The sequence below is a fragment of the Cordyceps javanica genome, chromosome 2, assembly GCF_051103115.1.
Source record: "Cordyceps javanica chromosome 2, complete sequence".
NCBI lineage: Eukaryota > Fungi > Ascomycota > Sordariomycetes > Hypocreales > Cordycipitaceae > Cordyceps > Cordyceps javanica.
In genome coordinates, this window is record NC_139296.1 from 2,334,172 (window position 1) to 2,356,448 (window position 22,277).

The following is a 22,277-nucleotide window of genomic DNA, read 5'->3' on the forward strand; positions in this document are numbered from 1 at the left end:
CAACAGTATGCAGAATCGCTAGGCATAATTTCGGTAATCAGATGGCTCCGGAAGTTGAGGGTTTAGGCCAGCTGCGACCAAGAGACCATTCATTCTACCGTCTATAATACTTGCACCACGGATGATGCCGCCTACCAGCACTAACAGAAGACGGTTACGAGGTCACGGGCATGCGTTGCCATACCTTTCTATAAGCAGGGCGCGGTGGCTTTCATATTATGAGAGACAAACTCATTAGTCTCTTTGTTACCTCGAGCTCACCGATATACAAAGACGGCCAGTCCATTGTTCATCGTCGCACGGGATGACGGGTAATACCAAAACACACAAGCCTCGACCACCTCGATGAAGGGCATATCATCTCAGCCTTGGCTCCATCTTCAGTACGATGAACCTCTCGGAGAGAAGAGCCGCAACGTGGCGACACGATTAGGAAGTCACCGGATCGCTAGACGACTGCATCTTTTTAGTACTTTTCAAGGCGGTGATTAGCCAGTTTGCTGCAGGATCGTTTCACTTGCGCCGTCGTGATCAGGGCTGCCGGGGTCAACGGCCATGTAGATCTGGTCAAGGACTGTAGAGGTGACGTGAATTCCCATCTTTGCTCGAGCAATTCTTGCCAAGAAATGAGTAGGGGGGCACATGTTTGCGACGCATTACAAGCAAAACACCAAGGCTACAAACAGACAACTTTGCCATCACAGGCCAACTAGGCCGCTGACTACAGAGTAGCCATCGAGGACGTCAAGTAGTAGGCATCGGCGGATCACTACTAACCGGAGATTGGCAACTTCCTCATATGCACTCTCTCTTCCAAAATATAGAGTAATAGGTTCGTGGCCTGTACAGAGTACTGACAGCACAAACTTCAACAGACAGTTAGGTGAATCCATGCACCGGGCGCACGATGCAGCCACAACGAGCGTCCATACTACTGTAGCTAAAATATCGCCATATTAATATAAAAAAAGGGTTAAAAGCTTCGTCTAAGCCTGTGTGCTGAGCCTTGAGCCCTGGCTTAAAGAACCAGGCTCCCCCCCTTTGAGCATCCAATATCCCGCTAGTGTATTATGCTTTGTGTTTTTCGTGCTCCCATGCATCTTTTCTGCTCTCTTCCTTGCATTGTTTCCCTTCCATACCTATTCGCGAATCCAGTACTCCGGAAAAAAAAGCTATTCAAATCCAACTATAAAATGCAAGTAGAATACACGCGTTGTGCTGTTTCTACGCGGAAACAAAGGAAATTCATGCCCAAGTAAAAAATACAACTTGTAGAAAAGCAGCTAATTTGATAGTTGCGACTCATCCTCGCCTAGTGAGGTGCGCCCATATCAGCGCCGTCATCCACACCAAACGCCAAGCAGTCGTCCAAAACTCTCTCGTAATGATCTTGACCACTTGCTTGCTGCGGCCTGCCTTCCACTGCTTGCCGTCGTCGTAAAAGTCCGTGTCAAGATTGATACGCGGGCCGCGACCTTTGGCGCTATAATCGTCACCCCAGCCCCAGCGGCTACCGCCGCGGGTGCCAGCGCCCTTGCTGGGGCTCTTCTTCGCCGGCCAGCGCGCCGAGGAGCCATTAGATGTGCCGCGCGAGACAGTAGACGCTCCGGCCAACAGCCTACTCGTGGACGACATGCCATGGGAAGAGCCGGGCGTGCGCGAGTCTGGAGGTTCCGCCTTGTCTTTAAACACAGGCAGAAGCGTGGTACCGCCGTGCTCGGGCTCCAACGCAAACGGTGTCAGGTTGAGCGTTGGCACGAGGAAGGCGCGGATGGCGAGCACACCGAGAGATAGAAAGCCGAAGAGTATATATTGCATATACGTGTGCAACTGGTTCGGCAGCAGACACGAATGCGTCTGTAGCGTGGGTTTTACTACACCAGGCATGGGCCTGCCGTCGGCGTCGACAGGGTTGTACATGCTTAGCATGAGAAAACCTGGATTGGAGACTCCCATAGCCATGCTCATGCTCTTGACAGTGATTTCCCTCACCCCGCCCTTGGCTTCAGAATGGACGAGCTCGCAGTAGTCGTGGTCGTCCCCAGAAAACACATGCACCACGTTTCCGATGCTGTTGATCAATTTGACAGAGTCTGCCTCGCTGAGGACGTTCTGGTACTGGTAGCCGGCCGTGACAGAAATGGCGTTGCGCTCGTCCGGGTTGACTGGTTCGGTTTGGCCCTTCGGCCGCTTCGCCGGCGGCCAGTGTTCCCGCATAGGACCACACGGTGTTCCAGGAGCGCGATAGAGTGGAACGTGTGTGAGCAGAATTGTAGGCAGCTCCGCGTGACCAGCGCCAGGGTCTCTAGGCGAATGAGTCGTCTCCGATGCTTCAAGATCCGCGACCTGGTGTTTGAAACGGGTATCGCGGTCAATCTTATGCCATACTTCGAGCTCTTCCATGGCAAGTTTGCGCTTAATTGACTGCACTTCCTCCAAAAACTCATTGACGGGTCCGTAGATGGGTTCCAGATCGTGCGATTGCCTGTACTCCGACGTGTCGGCGCTCAGCGACACCGTGTCAACTGAGACAATACTGTGGTTTCCCACAACATCTACGCGGTTGACGTCACCGAAATAGGCGCCGAATCGATTGCGCACCGGGATTTGTACCTGTGCGCCGAAGCCGAGGTCATGGTTTCCAGGCAAGCTGGCAACTAGACGACGTCCTCTCTGGTATGGGCCTGGTACAGTGCCTCCCAGATTAAAGTTGTCGAAGAAAATTTCGCCGAAGCGCTGATACTCTCGTATCCAAAAGTCCTCGCCGTACTTGCGATGCCATGTACTGACCCATTTCTTTTCGTCTTTGGATCGTTCTCTTCCCCATTTCGGGTCGACAAACCCTTCCTCTCGCGTCTTCCATTCGCGGCCGCCATCGAACAAATCTCCAAGGAAGAACACACTATCGGGTCTGAGGTGGCTCTGGAGCGCCTTGTAGCCTCGTCGGAGATAATTATCGGTGATTGTCACGGTCAGCGGATTGAGCGGCCACGGACGACCTGGGTATGAGTGCGGATCGGTGATTTGGGGGTCAGCGATGAGAATCAGGCGGTGTGGATGTGCTCCTGTGGGCTATTGATCATGTATCCTGTCAGTGTCTCGACTTCGATGCACGCCGTGTTGCCATGCAGCGGGCCACTTACCCAGTCTTCCCAACGGTCCCAATTGCAATTCTTCACTTTGCTGTCAAATACCCACCGCTCACCCCATAACAAAATGATCATCCAAATAGCAACCAGCGCATGTGGGAAGCTGAGGAGTCTTCTGGCGACCAAATTTCTGCGCACCTGGTGCGCAACGGTTAGGGTCACGACTGTCGCGGCCCTCAATCCAGGCCCTTGCAGCCAGGACAACGCTCTCCGCGCTCTGAGTTTTGCAGCATCGGAGGCGCTGTCAGGGTCAAATCCTCTTGCCATACCGTATGAAGTGGTGTATCTCGTGTCGCCACCAGGATTCTTGCGTTGCTTCGCCCTTCGCCGCTGTCCAGAATTCAGGACTGCGGCCCTGTCGGCTCGTCCTTGAAGGGGGAGTTGGCGTCGCGTCCGGAGATGAGGCACGTTAGGCCATTACTTGCGTGGAGGGGAGTATCTGATCAATGTTGGCTGTTCTCTCCTTCTCAAACCAAACAGAAAAAGTTACCCAGCCAAGCTGCGGATGCAAATTATTGACAGGGAAAGGGGTAGTTGGTAGGCATGTCTTTAATAGTAGACAGCTTGCCACGAGCGACGAGGAGGCTTGGATGAAGCGTCCCCACCTCAGATGCCCACCTTCCAGCCTAAACAGACCCGGCTTCACCCCTTGCGCTTGCGGGAGCGCCACTCTTAACAATCGGCTTAGATCAGGGGTGCGGCAGGGTTTTCACAAATAGAAACAAACATTCCTGTAAAATACTCCAGAGTAATATTTATGTACTACATTGCTGTGTTATGAATGCTCCATAGGTAGTAATTGACCAGAGTCTGCTTCTTTCCGATGTTCATCCCTTTACTATCAAATTCATGTACGCTTATAATCCAAAACGCCACGCTTCCAGTAGTACGTCCTCGACCTTTTCAGTATCGGCGCCTGACCGTTCCTGTTTCGGTTGAATCGTCCTCATCGTCTTGCTCGGGTTCGTCCAATGGATCACGTTCCTCGTATCTTGAAACGGACGGGTCCGGTTTCTTGCGGAAGCTGAGCAGTCGCTTGAACCCAGTAGGCTGTGCCTGCGGCTGGCGTTGAACATGGGCCTCCGCCAGCGAGTCCTCTTCCGCTACATATTCATAGTGCAGCCGGGGTATCAGGATTCTATATGGTACTGTGATTCCTGTCGGGTCCTTTGGGTTCACCTCGACATTCAAGCAGACATCCAATCCGCCCTCAAGATCCACCGCAAAATTTTGCGCCTTCTTCATTTGCTTAGTAGTCAGGCCGGTAGGAGTCCTGTGAAATGCTCTGATTCTCGGGTCATCATACGGCTCGCCTGTCGGCTGACTGCCCCCAGTCTTCGCGCGCTGTGGAGGACGCGGAGTAAAGTATGCATCGTCTCCATCTGAGTATTCGTCGTTTGTGACAGCACCACCTCGGAGGCTGAGAGGTTCCTCTTGAGCCTGACCATAAGGACTGGGGTAGCGACCCTGCGCTGGTGCATCCCAGCGGCGCATCGAACCTTCATCCTCATCAAACTCTATCGCTCTGCTCTGGCTGCCTCTGCGCATGAAGCCGAAGAGTCCCGTTTTGGGCCGATCGGTACTACCAAGAGACATGCTTCTTACGAGCTTCGTCGGCGGCGGAGCGCCCTGTTCAGAGTTCCTCCTTGTCAGGCTTCTAAGTAAGCCCCCAGAGATTGGAGGCCGTGATCCGCGAACGGACTCGCGAGACCCGTCAAACTGCTTGGGTCCCGAGCGCTTGCTGAGCGAGAATCGCCTTAGCAGCCCGCTACCTGTCGCTGGCCGTGGAGGGCTTGAACTGCGCTCGTCATCAGAGGCCGGCGGCGTCGGTGGCGGCGTCGTGCCAGGAGACCATTGGCGAATGTAGCACCAGTTTCTGCGTGGCAAAAGACGCTTATTGTTTCGGGACTTGCCATCCGTGCCATGCTGGAATATTGGGATCATGCACTCGTCAGTATTCTTGTCAAAATGATGAACCTTGTTGCGCTTATTCAGGACATCAGCAAACATGTCGGGGGGTGGCGTGTTCACAATTGCCGAAGAAATGATATTCGGCATGTATCGTGGATCTTTGTGCTTTGCCAGCCCGAGTTGAGGATTGGAGTAGAATTGGCCCACAGCGGCAAGATTTACATCGCCACTTAGAATTGTGACTCGGACTGACTTGTCCATGGCGAGATCTTGTAAGTCTTCGACGACAATGCTTCGCTCTTGTTTGTGATTCTTCGCGGTCCAGTGCTCGTTGAGGTCGTCCAATACATCCACGCCACCATCAATATTGTTGAGCTTCTTTCCAAAAACTCCAGCTCTGCCTAAGGCTTTGACAGGATCCATCAACCTTGATGTCAGGATGTTTTCGAGCCAAAGCATTCTTGGGTACGCAATTGGCACGCTAAGAAGAACCAAGAGATGCTCGACCTGTCCCTTGCGAACTTCGAGATACAGCCTGCTTGTAATCTTCTCCCACGTTTTCTCGTCCAGAACTTCCTGTTCCGTTCGCTCTGTACGAGTATCCACAGCCAGTAGGGCAGTTTTACCTCCCAGAGAGACGTACACACTGCGGCTAAGCTCACGGATGTACGGACCCGGATTGATACCGAGTATCCAACTGGGCTCTGATGTCTCAGTTTCCGGAATTATACTCTGGTGCTGGAATAGCATGTAGTATTTGAATGCAACAGCTCCTAGGCCCGAAAACACTGGCGACCTCATATCGTGGTCAGGGTAAGAACCGTACCCGTCAAAGACGTCATGATCGTCGTAAATGTTAACCATAGGGATCTGGGATGTAGCCAATCCAAAGAGACCTTGTGAGAACCACGTGCAGTAGCGTTCAAGAAAATACTCTTCCAGCTGCTTCTGCATTTCCGGGCCGAACTGCGTATGGTGCTTGTTGAAGGGGTTTCTCGTATCAAGCCATTCTCCAAAAAGCTCACATTCATCAGCTACGCTGTCGTTATAAATTTGGTTACCACCGCCAATCATAACGTGAAACGGCTTCGCTTGGTGGGTGTTGAGGACATCACGCCACATGGGATCCGGTCCACTGAAGTCGTCTGGCTTGACGCTCTCGCTAAAGCCATTGCAGCTGTAGAACATGATGTTCATGGTCTGGCCCCTCGGCGGTACCCAAAATGCCATGCATGGTCCTCGATTGATGCGATAGGCGATGCGCTGCTGCTTTTCTCGAAGCTCAATCTCAACATTGAAACGCCAGAAGGTATAACCTCTCTCATTATGGAGTCGGAAACCACGCACATCCTTATACTTTTGTGCTTTTTCACCGTCCATACCTGCTCGGCTTTTGCGAGTAGTAAAGGATCCTGGAAAATCAGGAGCACCATCTGGGGGCTGAATATCTGGAGGGCTTCGTGTCATCTCAAATATCCCATTTTCTGTTTCGTCAATTGAAAGGTCTTTGCCTTCTTCCAGATGCTCGACAGGTCGAACGTAAAGCGTTTCTCCACGGCGGCCGAGTTTCGGGTGGCCAGCAATGGGATCAACATATTCTGGTGAAAGATCTCCTTTGACATGATGCGGAGCTGGTGGCAAAACGCTAATATCCTGAACAAAAAGACGAAGCATTGGTGCGATTTCATAGGATGAGGCGGAATCCTCTGTCACAATCATGATGCTCCCACGCCACATTTCTCTCTCTAACACGGTATGACCTCTCTGTGGCCTAGAAGGAATCGCTTCCTTGCGGATGCCACAGTATCTCAGAAGGGGACCACACTTCAAGAATAGTTGGGGTTTGAAGCGTGTAGGTTCAATTGTGTCATCATATTCTCCATCGAATGCTTCCGCCTTTCTAAGCCGGGCTGTCACGTTGGCGCCGCGGCCCTTCTCTTCCTCCCACCACGCCTTGTAGGTATCTTGTGGGTTTTCGGCATGGACATCCAGTAATGGCCCAGACAATGTTCCGACCGCTGCCTTTTCCCACTCATCCAGCCATTCCGGCGGCTGATACAGGCCCTCTCCGGGGCGCAGAGTATCTGGGTTGGAATAAAGTATATTGCCTAGGCGCTGCTGGTTCTCTTTCAAGGATCCATCGTCGCTGTTGCCTCTCTCAAGACGCCTCCTTGCGAGCGCGATACCATCCTCTGGTTGTGAATGCTGTGGAGCTGGCTCTGCGAGCACCTGGCGAGGCGGGGCAGCTCCGTAACTCCCATCCGTCCCAGCTTGACGGCGATAAGTCGGTTCTGTAGCTCGACGTTGAATGCCCTGAGGGGTGACGCCGTTCGTTGCATACTGTTGCTGTTGTACGTCCCTCGGATGATGGCCAGCGTTGCTATCATCAGCCGGGGGAACTGGGGGTAGTTCCTTGTTCTTAAGGGAGCGAGGAAGGCCAGTGCCAGGCACAGGTACTAGTGGGGAGTAGTTGCGAGGGACTGCTTCAGAGCCAATGCGGCGATTCTGTAGGTATCGCTCTGATGGCTCTGGCCAAGCACGGTTGCTCCATGTGCGATGGACAGGATTGGGGGCTGCGAGAGGCGAAGCCCTTTGCTTGATGGGCTCCAGAATCTCATTGTCAAGTGGAGCGACCGGGGACCTGGCAGCGCGGTCCTTGAAGCTTAGATTGCGTTGGGGAATATTCGAGGAAGGCTGGCTCCGAGCTTGATCATCATCATCTGCTGGTTGCTGTCCAGTGGAGATAGGATGCAGAGTATCTGACTGTATTTCCGATGCCCAGTCATTATGAGCGGACGGCCGCGGCCTGGAACCAGCGGTATGTGCGGCAGGTTGTTGTCTAGGCATTGAATGTTGCTCTGGTTGTCTAATGCCGACATCATGAGACGTAATTGGGCCACTGTTGGGGGTAGAGTCGGCCAAAGCCGATGTATTCTTGGCCGCTCGCTGCCTAGCCCGTTGTTCCGCAGCTTCCACTCGGGCTCGTTTTTCTTCTTTGGTCATGCTGTCCAGTGTCAGCTCCAGGTTTTGCAGTGGCGATCGATTGGTGGCCAACTTTTTGCGTCGATCTGACGTAGCGTTTGTGGAAGTCCTTCGAGGTTGTCCAGCGACTTCAGCCGCATGGGTACGACCATTGCCAGCGGATGTTGGGGCAGCCATTGGCATACGAACTGTTGCCGGAGGCATATCACGATGCGGAGAATATGAGTGATCGTCCGAAATACCTTTTTGAGGTTCAGGGCGGGCTGCTATCTCGCGCGCCGTTGCCGGAGCCTGGGGCAGATGTGCAGCTGCCGTGTATGGTTGTCGATAGCTCACTGGCGGGCCTCGAGGAGCATCAGGTGCTTCCGATAGAGATGGAGAGGCGTGCAAGAAATATTCGTCCTCGTCATACGGCATCCGACGTGGCTTACGATCAAGGCTGTCTGGAGCGAAATCTGTGAAGCCAGCGTTTTGGTACGATGGAGGTCGTGGAGCCAAGCCGTGGGGAGTTTCACTCGAAGCCGTTGGCGAACCGGGCGCAAAGATTGATTCGGAGGGGGCTTCGGTATAGGCGGTTTGTGTGGATGTACGGTTCATCCGTCGTGGAGGCTGACTGTCTAAGGATTGTCTGTGATCAGTCGGGGCGAGTTCGAGCTCGCTAGACTGGCGCTGGTGACCGCCTCTCTTGTGCTTGGGCAGATCGCCCCAGTTTTGGGCCGACATGTCGGTCGCGTCAGACGAAAGTCAATGGCTGGCGAGGATCCCGTGAAAATAATGCAATGCAGAAAATTATGTACAAACGAGGTGGGTTGAGTATCCGCACATCAAGCTCCGGCTGGTCAATCTGCTTGCTACTTGCACCCCCGGTCCGAGCCTGAGAAGGCACGAGCACAATGTTGCTCGGGTACCTGAGATGGACGAGGTGGAGCTTCGGCAAAGGTGGAGGGCCCAGATTAGCACAGGAGTCAAGTTAGTGAAAGGCAAAAGGATAATTGAGAAGCTGAAGTCATGAGGCCTAGACAATGAGCAAAGGTAGTGGAAGGCACTGATGAGGCTTGGTTGGTTAAGTTAGCTGCGAGTGGTCCACTTGGGGCATACAGGAGGATCAGACTGACGACTGAACAAGCCCATCAGTTGCTTGCACCACCAGCAAGCAGAGGAGCGATATGGTTGGTCAAGGCGGTCACTATTTGTCAATGGCTCGCAGAAGAAGTAGGCATCGAACGCAGATGAAAGAAGCGGTCGGGCATCAGCATGAGGTGCGGGCTCGGGGTGAGAGGCGTTAGGCCGGTTAGTGGTCGAGGCGTACAGGCGTACAGCAAAAAGAGGTGGCTGGAGAGCAAGGATCAGGTTGTGCAATAAGAAGCTGCAGCACGGCCTGCGCCTGCGCCACCCTCGAGCCGGGTGTGTAAAATCATGTACAGCGATGTGATCAATGACGTTTCCGATGATCGATGCTCCTGAGAAGAGTGCGAGCGTGAAGACAGCATTCGCTGGTGTTGCCCGCCCCCCCCCCTCTCCCCTCCCTCCTCTTTCCCGCGAGACCGCGCGGTTTCAAGTGCCCAGCGTGGCTGAGCGGTGGCTAAGATTGGCAACAAGATCGCAGGGTGATTTGCAGCGACGGGCCGCAGCACGCTGATGATGATGTCCAGCAGGCTCTTGGAAATAGGTGCGTGCATGTTGAACTGCTCCAAGAGATAATTGTTAGATGAGAGGAGCGATAACTAAGGGCAGACCCAATAGTTGTAAGAATATGTCAACTGAGAGAAACAAGAGAAATCTTAAGATCAAAAAAAGAACGTATTCATTGTTTGACTGCGACCCAAGCTAGACAAATACAATGTTATGGGTACCTACTTCGAACATATGCAGCTGACGCTTCACAACATGTGTGTCGCCAGCTGCAGCCCGCCCGACAACAGGCAATGCTAGTTTTTCGGGAGGAGATAGTTATATATATTCAAATATCGCACGACGTAGACATCAAAATCACGTGGGTCTACTAGCTCAGTCGGTTAGAGCGTCGTACTAATATCGGTGTTAAACCACCAATATATGGTAATGCGAAGGTCACAGGTTCAATCCCTGTGTGGACCAGCGTTTTCTTTTTTTGTCAATTCCACCTTCCCATTCTGTGCGTTGGTGGGGGTTTTTTTTTCGGGGGTTTGAATGGCTGTTGGCGAAATTGACTCGAGCTAGCTGCATCACGCAAACCGGTGAATGCAACTGAGTCTGTTTCATTGCCATTTACTGTTTTTTTTTTTCTTTGTCTGCAACGCGTGTCGTGTCCTTTCTGGTACGTTTGTAGTGACATATGTATTTATCTGACGGGAACGAGGGGTAGAAACCTATTCATTATGTTCAAGCTTAATTTGCATGCTAATGACAATGACACAACTCTGACCAAAGTTTCAGGTGAACCCACGTTTATGTATTCCACCCGCACGTATAGCAAAGAAAAGTGCACCCAGAAAACTAGTAAGTCAAGCCCCAAGCTGAAAAAAAGTTCATCGAAATTTAGTATAGAACTGCAACTCAACACTGGCCACCTACGTTGTACCATCAAGACGGCAGGATTGTGTTTAGGGTAGGGAAGTAATACAATGACAGTCAGTTGACCATTAGCAACATCAATCGGTCTAACATATTCATTTAGTATCATAGATAGTCTTTTAATCTACCTACAGGTCGACTCTGTAGGAACCCACCCTGCCGGATCGTCTTGCTTTGCCTCGCAATCTTCCGATGATGCTCGTGAAAGCGCCGTTGCCCGAGTCTCTCTAGTTCGAGTGGCGTAACGGCGTCACCAGCCACAACGGTGTGGCGCAACGGCTGGCATTTTTTTCTCTGCGACTCGTCCTGACTCCTACCTACTTAGTCAACGTGAGCAGGACCTAGCCTCATGCACACCTTCTCTAAATTCACATCACTTCAACCCCACCAGACCCCCCTCCAACTGACTGCTTTGCCTGGTGCAGAGCCGCGATAGATCCAGCGTCGAAGAAAAGAAGCAGAGCCACTTCCTCCGTTCCAATTACTGGCCGACCATTGCACACTACTGCATCCGCATCTTGCGACCCGACTCTCGCCTGGCAAATCCCTTTTCCTCCGTCCACACATAACTGCACCGCAAAAATGGCTGCCGCCGCAGCAGAAAACGCCAACATGGACAAGCAGGTAGACCTGTCCACGATCCCCATCTCCCCGAATGGAAAGGAAGAGTCTGATGCCGTAGACTCGGGCAAGCCTGTCACCGTGTTCCACGACAAGGACAACTTCAACGTCAAGCACCCGCTCCAGAACAAATGGACCCTGTGGTTCACGAAGCCCCCAAGCGGAAAGGTACATACTGACGTGATAGTGGTGGCGCGCTTCACTAGTACCAAATTGCTAACCTTGCGCGACAGGGCGACAACTGGAATGACCTGCTCAAGGAGGTGATCACATTTGACTCCGTCGAGGAGTTTTGGGGCGTCTACGTATGTGCACTTCCTGCATTCATGTTGACTCTTCATCTGACCACTTTACAGAACAATGTCGCTGCTGTTTCGGAGCTCGCCCTCAAGTCCGACTATCACCTTTTCAAGGCCGGCGTGCGACCCGAGTGGGAAGACCCCCAGAACAAGCATGGTGGCAAGTGGTCCTACCAGTACAAGGACAAGCGCAACATTGACGTCGACCGTCTCTGGCTGCAAGTTGTCATGTCCGCCATCGGCGAGACCCTCGAGGAGGAGGAAGACGGCGAGGTAATGGGCGTTGTTGTCAATGTCCGAAAGGCCTTTTATCGTATCGGTGTCTGGACTCGTACCACTGGCAAGAGCATTCCCGGTCGCGGAGATGCCGATGTTGCCGGTGGAAAGGGCCGCTCTAACGAGAAGGGCAAAGACATCCTCATCAGCATTGGTCGCCGCTTCAAGGAGGTCCTGGAGCTGCCCAGCAGCGAGCAGGTCGAATTCTCCGGACATACAGATAGCGCTCATGCTGGTAGCACAAGAGCCAAGGCTAAGCACATTGTCTGATGAACTGCACCAGCTCCTCTGCGAGCTCAGGATCTGCAGTGCCCAGTTTGTACCGACTCCGACTATTCGATTTGGAAGACAGCGAGAGAATGGCTGCGCAACGCCCTGCAGAAGTCGAGACTCTGCCACGTTGGTGAACTTGTGATGACTAGCTTAGGCTACACGAGTGTTGGGGAAAACGGAAAAGAGACTGCCTTTCCTATGTAATTAGTATCATGGCGGCGTTGCTAGGAAGGTTACTTATGATCGCTTTAGGAGCCATCTGAAGTTGAGGATCGCCATGCGTGGCTACCAAAATAGATTTCTAATGTTATGGCTGCCGTTTCTGGTTGGGAGTAATGTCGTAGATTACAATAAGTACATTTGAGGGGGTGGTTGTACATGCCGTCTCGTTGGAGATGGGGGGGTTTATTGTTGAAGGGTTTTTGTGTGTGTATGTGTATGTGTGTGTGTATGTTCTATTTGATCCTATATATATACATTGTCCGGTCATGCCGTGCATGCATGCATGCACGGATGGATGCTGGCCGCGCTCTACATTTCGTCGCCGCTCGTTTCGTCGACAAAGATGGCCTTGACGAGCTGCTTCTTGTTGATCTTGCCCATGGCGTTGCGGGGGATGTGGTCGACGACCTTCATGACCTGGGGGATCTTGTAGGCGGCGAGCCGGCCGCGAAGGGCGCGGCGCATCTCGAGCGGGGTCCAGCCGGCGGGGGCGTGCTCGCGGTCGAGGATGACGACGGCGCCGACCTTTTGGCCCCAGCTGCCGCTGGGGACGGCGACGACGGCGGCCTCGGCGACCTCGGGCAGCGACAGCAGCTCGCGCTCGACCTCGAGCGCGCTGACCTTCTCACCGCCCGTCTTGATGATGTCGGCCGTCTTGCGGCCCTGGATAAAGTACATGGGGCCCTGGGCCCAGGGTTGGCGCGCCCCGTTGCGGCCGGGGGCGTTGTCGCCGTCGGCGGCGATGACGCGGCGTACGGCGACGTCGCCCGTCTTGAACCAGCGACCGCCGCCGCCGCCGCCGTCGTCGTCGACAAACTCCTTGGCGGTGGCGTCGGGGTTGCGCCAGTACTCGCGGAAGACGGTGGGGCCGCGGAGCTGGATCTCGCCGGCGCGCTCGCGGCCGCTGGCGTCGACCTCGCTGCCGGGCTCGATGACATCGCCCGTGTCCGTGTCGACGAGGCGGGCCTCGACCGATGGCAGGGGCCAGCCGACGCTAGCGTCGACGCGGTCGGCAAAGGCCAGGCCGCAGCTCAGGGCCATGCCGACCTCGGTCATGCCGTAGCGCTCGAGCAGCACGTTGCCGCCGCTGAGGGCGGCCCACGCGGCCTTGACGGGCGTCGGCAGCGCGGCCGAACCGGAAATGTTGACGCGCAGGTGCCGCGGCGAGGTGGCCTCGCGGGTGGCGGCCTGCACGTCCGGGGCGAGGGCCTTGTGGCTGGCGAGGAGACGGCTGTAGACGGTGGGCACGACGGTGAAGAAGGTGATGGGAGGAGGGGTCGCCGGGGCGGCGGCGGCGGCGGCGGCGGCGCCATTGGTGGCAGCGAGAAAGGGCGCAGCGAGGCGTTTCCAGACGGCATCGGCGTTGAAGGGAAACATGAACTCGACGGAGGAGCCGGCAAAGAGAGGCGTAAGGACGGCATTGACGGTGCCGTGGATGTGGTGGAGGGGCAGGACGTGGAGGAGGCGGTCAGCGGGTGAGTACTCCCATGCTTGGTGGAGAGAGCGACACTGTGCCGTGATGACCTGCTCGGGCAGCAATACGCCTTTCTGTATCACATATTAGTAGATGCTTTCCCCCCCTCCCCCACAGTTTGTTGGTCCGTTAATATCTTACTGGTCGGTTGGTCGTGCCCGAAGTATACAACATCAGGCCAGCACCGGAAAAGTCCTCGTCAACCAGCGACACGGCTTCGTTGGCGCCGCCGCCGCCGGTGTGCTTGGGGAGCTCAAGGAAGACCGGCTTTTGCTGCAGGTCCGTGGCGAGTACCTCCCTGGCCTTGGAGGCAAACCTGGGCGAGGCGACGAGAACGGAGGCGGCGCTCTGGTCGAGAATGTACTGCAGTTCCGGGGCAGGAAATGGCGGGGAGAGGGGCACAGCAATGGCGCGGGCGGCCATGATGGCCAGGAACATGACTACACATTTCACATCTGTTTAGTGACGGTGAAGACTTTGGTCCTTTTTTTTTTGGTTTTTGTTTTATTGACAGGGGAAGGGGAGGAGATTCCTCAATAATAAATTGTTGCCGTGGGTGGAACTAGCTGGCAACTGACCGGGGGCCAGAGAGAGAGAGAGATAAAGAGAGCGAAAGAGAGACGTACCGACATAGTCGTAGCTATTTTCTATCAAAAAGGCCACGCGCTCGCCAATGAGAGGCTTGCCGTCGACCGCGTCCCGCAGGCGCTGGCGTGCGCGGGCGACATGGCCGAGAAGCTCACCGTAGGTGAAGCGGCGGCCAGACAGGGAGTGGACGACGACGGTGGATTTGGGGTCATGTGCGGCGACAGCCTCGAGGATGGGGAGACGCGGGAGCGTAGTGGAGGAGGTAGTGGTGGTGGAGAGCATCCTTATGGGCAGAGGCGACCGCGGCGGCGGCATACACGGGACGAGAAACCCGACGCGTGTGTTGTTCCTGGCGACGGCAGCGGCGGCGGTGACGGCGACGACAGAGGAAGCAGAAGCAACAATGGCGCCGGGGAACGCGGTGAGTCGCCGGTTGGCCAGCGACAGGGCTGATGTCGTAATCATGGGTGAGGCATAAGACGGACGGACGGACGGACGGGCGGGCGGGCTGGCTGGCTGGCGGCGCGACGCACGACTGTGAGAGGAGGAGGAGGGGCGAGCGAGCGAGTGAGAGAGCGGCGAGCCTGGTGTGAGAGACGCAAATCGGGTCTTATCGAGTAGGAGAAGCTAGTCCAAAGAGGAGGAGGAGGCGGAGGGGAAAAAAGAGTGCATACGGGTTGCAGGTTGGGAGGGATTGGAGGTGGAGTCTTGGCTGAGGGTGATGGATGGATGGTGGGTGCGTGGTTGTACCAGTAAGCAGAGATGCAAAGGCAGAGCGAGAGTGAAGGGGAGAGAGAGGCTGTCCGAGGGCTGGTGGTGATGTGGATATTTTGTTTTTGGTGCTACATGCTAAGTATAACAACGCGAACTAGTAATTTCATCGACAGACAGGTAGAGAGATTGAGTAGGTCGGGAACCTTTTTTTTTTACCCCTTCTGAATACGCCACCTCCCAGATGGATGAGATTCGATAGCCGGGCAAGATTGATTACTTTGCTACCTTGGGGATTTCATCAGTCAGTACGGAGTATCAAGTACCAACTATGTATGCTCTGTTAACAGAGTCAACATAACATACACCAAAAGTGGGGGACTCATCACCTTGGGGCAGGACGAGGTTCTAGAAGCCGTGGTATATACAATTGGGGCATATTTGTGTTTCATTCTTCGTCGACGCGAGAACGGGACTATACTCGGTACTGGTCTTTTCTCTCTCTTCTCCTGTCCAAGGTACACTTTTTTTTTCTTCCTTTTTTTCCTTTTTTCCCTTTTTTCCTTTTTCTTCTCTCTTTTTCTTCTTTTTTCTTTTGCTTTTCCCCCTTCCTTCTTCTTTCCTTCTTCTTTCCTCGCTCCGTGGCTCCAGTAGTCGTGAGTCCCACGGCTCACCACTGCCTTCTCCAGTCTCAGATTGGGTTGCACTCTGCGCGTGAACAATCTGCGCTTGCCCATGTGTCATCTGTTCACACCAGGCGTGCTTTGCTCATAGAGAGTGGTATTGGGGGATGCCGCATCCGATTTCATGTGCAGGGGGGGGGCATGGGAGAAACCATTTGCAGGTCCCACCATGTCGCGTGGCACGGCAAGCCTTCTTTCTTCCCTCCCAGAGAGGTGAGGACGGAGCAGAGACAGGCATCGCCGAGGGGTGAGTGAATGAGTATACATTAACTCGTATGTAATGTTAAGTAGTGGGTGAACTTGGCATCGAATCAAGTGGGCAATGATTTTCACTACAAGGGTGCGCGGGTGGGAGCAGAAGAGTGGAAGTGTAACTAAAAAAAGAAGTAGTACGGATAGAGAAAGAAAAGTTGACGAAAAAGAAAAAAAAGGAAAAAAAAAAAAGTAAGAATCAATAATAGACTGCTCATGTCTCGCAAAATTACTCTTTACTAGGTGGTGCGTGTCGGCAGTCTTCTTTTTTCTTTTTTCTTTCCTCTTTGGTAGGCCAAACCTGACACACCGCCACTGTGCTTGTTTCCTTGTAGGCAAAAATCTGGGCATCACCAAAGAGCAGAAAGGCGGGCTGCGCGTGAGTTTGTCTCTCTCTCTCTCTTTTTTTTTGTTGCCCTTTTTTCCTTTTCTTTGCTCTTCTTTTGCTAACGATGCTGGCATGTTTTGGGGGAATCTATCCCGCCGCGGCCGTCGCCACCGGAACCACGGACTCGCAAGGATAACTGGAGTTGTATCCATGTACTCAGTGATGCCGCACCCTCGGGTTTACATGACACAGGGACGGGTTGCTGCACCATCGTGCGGGCCTGGAAAGGGATGCCGTGGTAGGCAACCAGTATGACGGGGGCATGCGGTGCGCTCCGAAAACGATGACAGCCGGGGACGAGAGGGGACGGGCTGAAAAGTGAAGATGGATTTTTTTTGGACATCATCTTGGTTCCTTCATCCTCTTTTACCAAACCAGTCACTGCGCCGAAAAGCAATAAAACACGCAACGGGTGAATACGGCCGCATCTGTGTCTCTGATACGTTGGTACTGGGATCATGGCCAAGTGCCAGAGTTCCAATCATAAGCAGCCTCGCCATGGACTGGTATATGACTCTCCGGCTGTAGACATACGTGCTTCGATGCTTACTCTGCACCTTTCCTTGATGATGTATACATGCATGTATGTGACGCACAAAAGACAGTCAACGATTACTGCCAGCCGATGACGGGCAGTTGCCTCATCTACAGACTCGTATGAACAGTTGGCGCGAGTAGTTGCAGGAACACACGGACCAATCGAGAACCACCTGATATGCCTCCTAGGTACTTAGGCTCCTACTACTTACCAGCAGTATCAGTACGGATAGTTACCGCCAACCAAGCAAGGTAGTTACTTTACAGCAGAGCAGAACCAAAATTTGCTTTTTACATGCAGCGGCCGCAGGCCCAAGCTGGGAATGTATTACCGGGAGAGCTGATCGAGTGGCTTTTCTTCAGTGGGTGGTGGTGGTGATGCCTTGTCAAGCCGAAAGCTGATCTGGTCACCGCCTTGAAGAGCGAGCCGCTTTCCTTGTCGTCGACCCCCCCCTTTCCCTTCCTTCACCCCTGCTAGCCTGCTGGATCATGGCGGCGGCGGCGGCGGCGGCGACGGCGGCGACGACCGCATCGCCTCAACCGCGTCCCCCCCCCTCCCTTCTTCCCTGGGGCCCTCCCCCCCCCGTCCGGGTGGCTGCCCGTTGCATCGGCCCAGCGACGCGGTTCCGCCAGAAAAGGAGGGAGATGGAATGTGAAGAGAAGAAAACAAAAAAAAAAAAATTGGATAAAAAAAGAAACCAGATTGAATTTCTCTTGGGCATCTAATTCTTTTTGTACATTTTTTTTTCTTTTTACAGTGTATACTTGTTACGCGATGACTGTGTTGAAGAAGAGAGAGGGAGAGAGAGAACGAGTTCTCACCGACTTGTACTGTCGCAGCTGGGGTGGCGTTAATAAGCTCACCAACTACCTAAGCAAGTAAGTACCTTGAGCCTGATACCTACTAACCCAGTACTAACTTTACTCAGTACTCAGTACTAAGTTAACCTGGGCCTACCTGAACCTGGGATTTACCGGTACTGCAGCACCTACCTAAGAATACCACCACAATCGGTTGGGATGGGGTGACCAGGTGCAAGGTTATCGACCACTGACAACAACCAACCTATACTATAATGAAGGTACCTTAAGTAGTTATCAGTGACCACTGACCACTCAGCCAGACAGCCCAGTAGCCAGGCCACCGTAAAAAGAAGAAAACAAGGAGAATAAAAAAGAAATAAAAAAGAAATACGGCATTATACCCCGCGTGTCTTGAATATATTTCTTTTTTTCGACTCTTCTTCTTCTTGTCCTTGTACTTCTTCTTCTTCTTTTTTTTCTTCTTCTCCGTCTTCTTCTCGTCCGTCTTGTTCCATCTTCACTCTCGCACAAGCAAAAGTCCATATTGTCTCAATCAACAGACCCAAGTAGACCTCTCTCTCACCTTGTTCCCCCACGCAGCCTGGCCTGGCTTGAACCTTGTCTACCGCTGCCGACCGCCGCCGCCGTCCGCGCGCCGCACCCTCTTTTTTTTTTTTTTTTCTTGTTTCGGGGGCCTGCTTCTGCCTTTTCTGTCTCTCGAAATATCTGTCTCTCTCTCTCTCTCCCATCTATCAAAACATATCAATTCTCAACTCCCATCTTCTCGCATCCTTCTCTCATCCTTTTCGTGTTTTGCTTTGCCATCAATTGGCGACGACGAACCAAGTTCTCCCCTTCGATCCTAGCTCTCTCTCTCTCTCTCTCTCTCTCTCTCTCTCTCTCTCGCCTTACTAGTCACTACCGCTACTTGGGCACACTGGTTTCATTTCTCTCGGGGTCGCAGCATCTAAAAAACTTTCATCCAACACGCCAACAAAACCCCGGCAGAAAAGACAAGAGCAAAATCGCCCAGGAAGCCCCGTCCCGCCCCGAATGTTGCGCAGATACGCACTCGGCTTCTCCTCTGTCGGAAGGCAATTCTCTACCATGGGATCCGCGACACCCGTTGAGGACGCCATCCGCGCCAAGGTACGAACCCAAGACGACATCTTTTCGTTTTTCTTTAGGAAGGAAAAAAAAAGCTCGCAAAGATTCTCCTTAAACTCGAGTCAACTGTCCATGACCCTCCTGTACTGACCTTCAATGGATAGATTACCGCCGCGCTCAATCCTTTGACACTGGAAATCTACAACGACTCTCACCTCCATTCTCACCACAAGGCCATGCAAGGCAGCACCTCCAAGGAGACTCACTTTCGGTATGCTCTTTTTCTTTCCTTTTTTTGTTTTTCATCTTCTCTTCCTTTTCATCTTTTCTTTTCTTTCTTTTTCTTTTTTTTTTTCACATCCATTTTGCGAAAAAAAAAAAAACAACAAGAAAAAGAACCACAAAAAAGAACCCAACAGTAAACTGACCGCTGCTCCTCTCAACCAACCCACACAGCCTCGTCATCACATCAGACGCCTTCAAGTCCAAGATGCAGCCCGCCCGTCACAGGATGATTTACGCCCTGCTCAGCGACGAGATGACCCAGGAGGGCGGCATCCACGCTCTCCAGCTGCGCACCCTGACCCCCGACGAGGAGGCCCGGCAGCAGCAAAAGAAGCAGCAGGACGAAGAGGCCAAAGCCGCCGCCGCCGCCAAGGGAGCAGAGCCCGCTGCCAATGAGACTTTGTAAAAAAAAAAAAAAAGTTCTCGCACTCTTACCGCCCGCATCCTGGCTCTTCACCGCCTATACGTTTCTTGAACCTCTCGAAAACCGCTTCATTGCCTGATTTTTTTTCCCGGGGGGTTTTATTCCCCCTTTTTTCATTTTTCTTTTCTTCTTGGCTCAATCAAGCCTTCCCGTGAACGGATGAGATGGGCAGCCGGCCAAGATTGCTTTTTTTTTAGACGACCATGATACTCCTCAAGGAGACCAAAAAAACAAGGGATACCAGCCTCCCCAGGATTTTTTCTTCTTTTTCTTCTTCTATCTATTTCCTTCATTCTTCTCACTTTTTTCTTCTTTCAACATTATACTGTCTAGACTACCGCCCCGTTTGACACGGCATCTTCTAGATAACTTTGCACACGCCAATCACGATATAAGGAAATCAATTCACGAATTCAATGCAATCATCTTGGAAAACCCAGCTCGTCTCAAGTCATGCCATTGTTAAATCTGCTACTCGAATATTCCTCATTTGGGTCCTCGGATGTTGTATCATGTTACTGTTACAGCGCCCGCCTTCGAGATGCCACTGTAGGCTAGACGACAGAACCTGCTTTGCTGCTCGCACTACGAGCGCTGGCCGAGGCCCTCTTCCGCATCGCCGCACGCACCTTCTCCCTCCTCTTCTGTGCCGCGTCCTCGCCCGTCGACGACTGCCTCGTCGAGAGCTGCTGCATATATTGTGTGCCCACAGGCGCGTTGGATCTCATCGAGGACGGCGGAATAGCCGCTCGCAACGTCGTCCTGCGACCCATTTCGGGCGATTCTGCTCGCCGAATTGGGGCAGAGCGTGCCACGGAAACAGCTTGTCTTGATACTGGCCTGCTTTCGCTCTCACAAACAGACTTACTTGGTGAGACAGCTTGTGAAATGGGCCGCTCACTCTGTATTCTGTCGCGTTTCGGTGTTGACTTATCCGTCGCAGCACCCTCTGCCATTTTCATTTCCCGCACATCAACCTCCATAATTTGCTGCATCTTCTGTGGTAGACGCGCGGGGGACGCCGATCCCAGTTCTGTAGCTCCTGGCGCAACTCCAGCCCCTGTCGATCCATCTTGTTTCTGCTGCTCATAGACGCTGCGAATCGAGACAGCCTCTTCCTCATAAAATGTCAAAACGCGGTCAAGATTATCGTTTTTGACAATGTGCCGAGTATACAGTGGCTCGCCACTTTGCATGTTGAACCACTCAATGGCTGAAAGTGGTTCTTGGTCTGGTCCCGCGCCATTAACGTAGTCCAGATATTCGAATGAAAATAGACGGATGAATTCGTCGTACAAGTAGTCTCGCAGTGCACGCTCCCGCCGTAGGTAGTCAAGACACAGGCAGGCTTTGACAAAACTGAGTCGAGTCCCACTATGGGATTTGCAGTACTCCGGATAGGCGCCGCAAAATTCTGCGAGAGGTGTCGATACACAATCCTCGTCATCTTCCAAGTCCTCGTCATCAGACATCCTCTCTCTTGCACTCAACACCTCCGGCGATAATGACTCTGCTTCCTCAGCCGATGATCCAGTATCAATCTCCGCCGATACATCTTGATGGGTCTCCTTGGGCATGTTTGTGGCGTTTTGAGTTTGCGTCTGTGTGAGAGTTGCGGGCACAATAGAGCTCGACACAGCCGTCTCTTGTGTCTCTGTAACCTCCAGATGCTTCAACGACGGCATGCGACTGTCTCTCACCGCCATGATGCTTCCCTTGGAATTGATTGGGCTATCCATATGATACGGCTTGAACCTTTTGACTCGTCGTTGACCCCCATCATCTCTGGTACGCTTCGATATCTCCGCCCCAACGGTAGCCGGAATGACCTCATGATCTGGTTGTGCGCATGGTGGCGTGTTCGTCATTTGCGCGGGGGTGTCTTGTATGCGCCGGCCGGTGTATCGGCCAAGGTCCTTGTAGTGACCCTCAGCAACAGCCTCGTGTTGAACATTTTCTGCCAATGGTAGCTGGACGTCCAATTCCTCCTCTTCCTCCAGGCTTGACATTGGCGCCTTATCGAGGGGTGCCTTCCAATCCAAAGGTGCTTTTCTATATGGTGCTCGAGCGTGCTGTGGATGAGGCGTCTCTTCGACGAATGATGATTCAGGCATATCTTCGCGGCGTGGCCGACGAGCGTCTGGTGATACCGACCAATCAGGAATGAAACGTTCCGGGGAAGATCTTGGTTTCGCGCATGGTTGTGAAGACACTGCCACATTCGGGCTTGCAGCTTTGGCGGGCTGTTTTTCGCTGCTGGTCCTCTGCCTGACCGCTGCTTCATGTGCTGCCGTTACTGTCTCGAGTACATGATTAGGTACATTGGCCACGCCGTGAGGCTTCTTTCTTAATTGATGTATCCATGAGTCCTCCTTAGCCAATAGTCCTGCCTGATCCTTTGTGATCCTCTTGCCATTGTTGCGATGTATTTCATCAAGTATGTCCTCGAGTTCTGATGCGCTGTAGGACATTTGTGCACCGTTACTGGGTGTGGCGTAGAGGCACCACCGTACAGAGTCCGTCTCAAGCTCAGGTGTCTTCAACACATCATAGTAGTACAGTCAAACTTGTTGCAATGACCTTATGCGAAAGGAACAACCTCTGTCGTCGGTTTGTCAAGATGGTCGCTGATAGGCGATGGCTAGCGCAACGCGACCGTCTGTGTTTAACGCGTGGAGGAGTGGCGTCACCTGGTGGAGCCGCTTGCAGGCGAGCTGGAGCTATCTGCACAAGTAGCT

The 22,277-nt window shown here is 53.1% G+C and overlaps 5 protein-coding genes and 1 non-coding gene across 6 annotated transcripts; 3 read left to right on the forward strand and 3 right to left on the reverse strand.

The window, feature by feature from the left end:
* Positions 1-1,302: 1,302 nt before the first annotated feature.
* V2A60_003200 (uncharacterized protein) lies at positions 1,303-8,765 on the reverse strand (the record flags this gene model as incomplete). Its single annotated transcript, XM_083254540.1, has 3 exons — positions 1,303-3,072; positions 3,144-3,287; positions 4,071-8,765. 3 exons carry the CDS (start codon positions 8,763-8,765, stop codon positions 1,303-1,305), a joined length of 6,609 nt encoding a protein of 2,202 aa, XP_083110666.1.
* A 1,273-nt stretch (positions 8,766-10,038) lies between these two features.
* On the forward strand, positions 10,039-10,139 carry V2A60_003201. Its single transcript has one exon. It is a non-coding gene; the product is annotated as a tRNA-Ile (tRNA).
* A 1,038-nt stretch (positions 10,140-11,177) lies between these two features.
* Positions 11,178-12,061, forward strand: V2A60_003202 (translation initiation factor eIF 4e-like domain-containing protein; the record flags this gene model as incomplete). Its single annotated transcript, XM_083254541.1, has 3 exons — positions 11,178-11,384; positions 11,450-11,521; positions 11,573-12,061. 3 exons carry the CDS (start codon positions 11,178-11,180, stop codon positions 12,059-12,061), a joined length of 768 nt encoding a protein of 255 aa, XP_083110667.1.
* Positions 12,062-12,595: 534 nt separating this feature from the next.
* Positions 12,596-14,813, reverse strand: V2A60_003203 (acyl-CoA synthetase; the record flags this gene model as incomplete). Its single annotated transcript, XM_083254542.1, has 3 exons — positions 12,596-13,834; positions 13,902-14,200; positions 14,387-14,813. 3 exons carry the CDS (start codon positions 14,811-14,813, stop codon positions 12,596-12,598), a joined length of 1,965 nt encoding a protein of 654 aa, XP_083110668.1.
* A 4,017-nt stretch (positions 14,814-18,830) lies between these two features.
* Positions 18,831-19,521, forward strand: V2A60_003204 (bola protein; the record flags this gene model as incomplete). Its single annotated transcript, XM_083254543.1, has 3 exons — positions 18,831-18,872; positions 18,995-19,101; positions 19,287-19,521. The coding sequence occupies 3 exons, from the start codon at positions 18,831-18,833 to the stop codon at positions 19,519-19,521; spliced, it is 384 nt and encodes a 127-aa protein (XP_083110669.1).
* Positions 19,522-20,124: 603 nt separating this feature from the next.
* On the reverse strand, positions 20,125-21,548 carry V2A60_003205 (uncharacterized protein; the record flags this gene model as incomplete). The annotated part of the gene is made up of 2 exons (XM_083254544.1): positions 20,125-20,390; positions 20,441-21,548. 2 exons carry the CDS (start codon positions 21,546-21,548, stop codon positions 20,125-20,127), a joined length of 1,374 nt encoding a protein of 457 aa, XP_083110670.1.
* Positions 21,549-22,277: the final 729 nt, after the last annotated feature.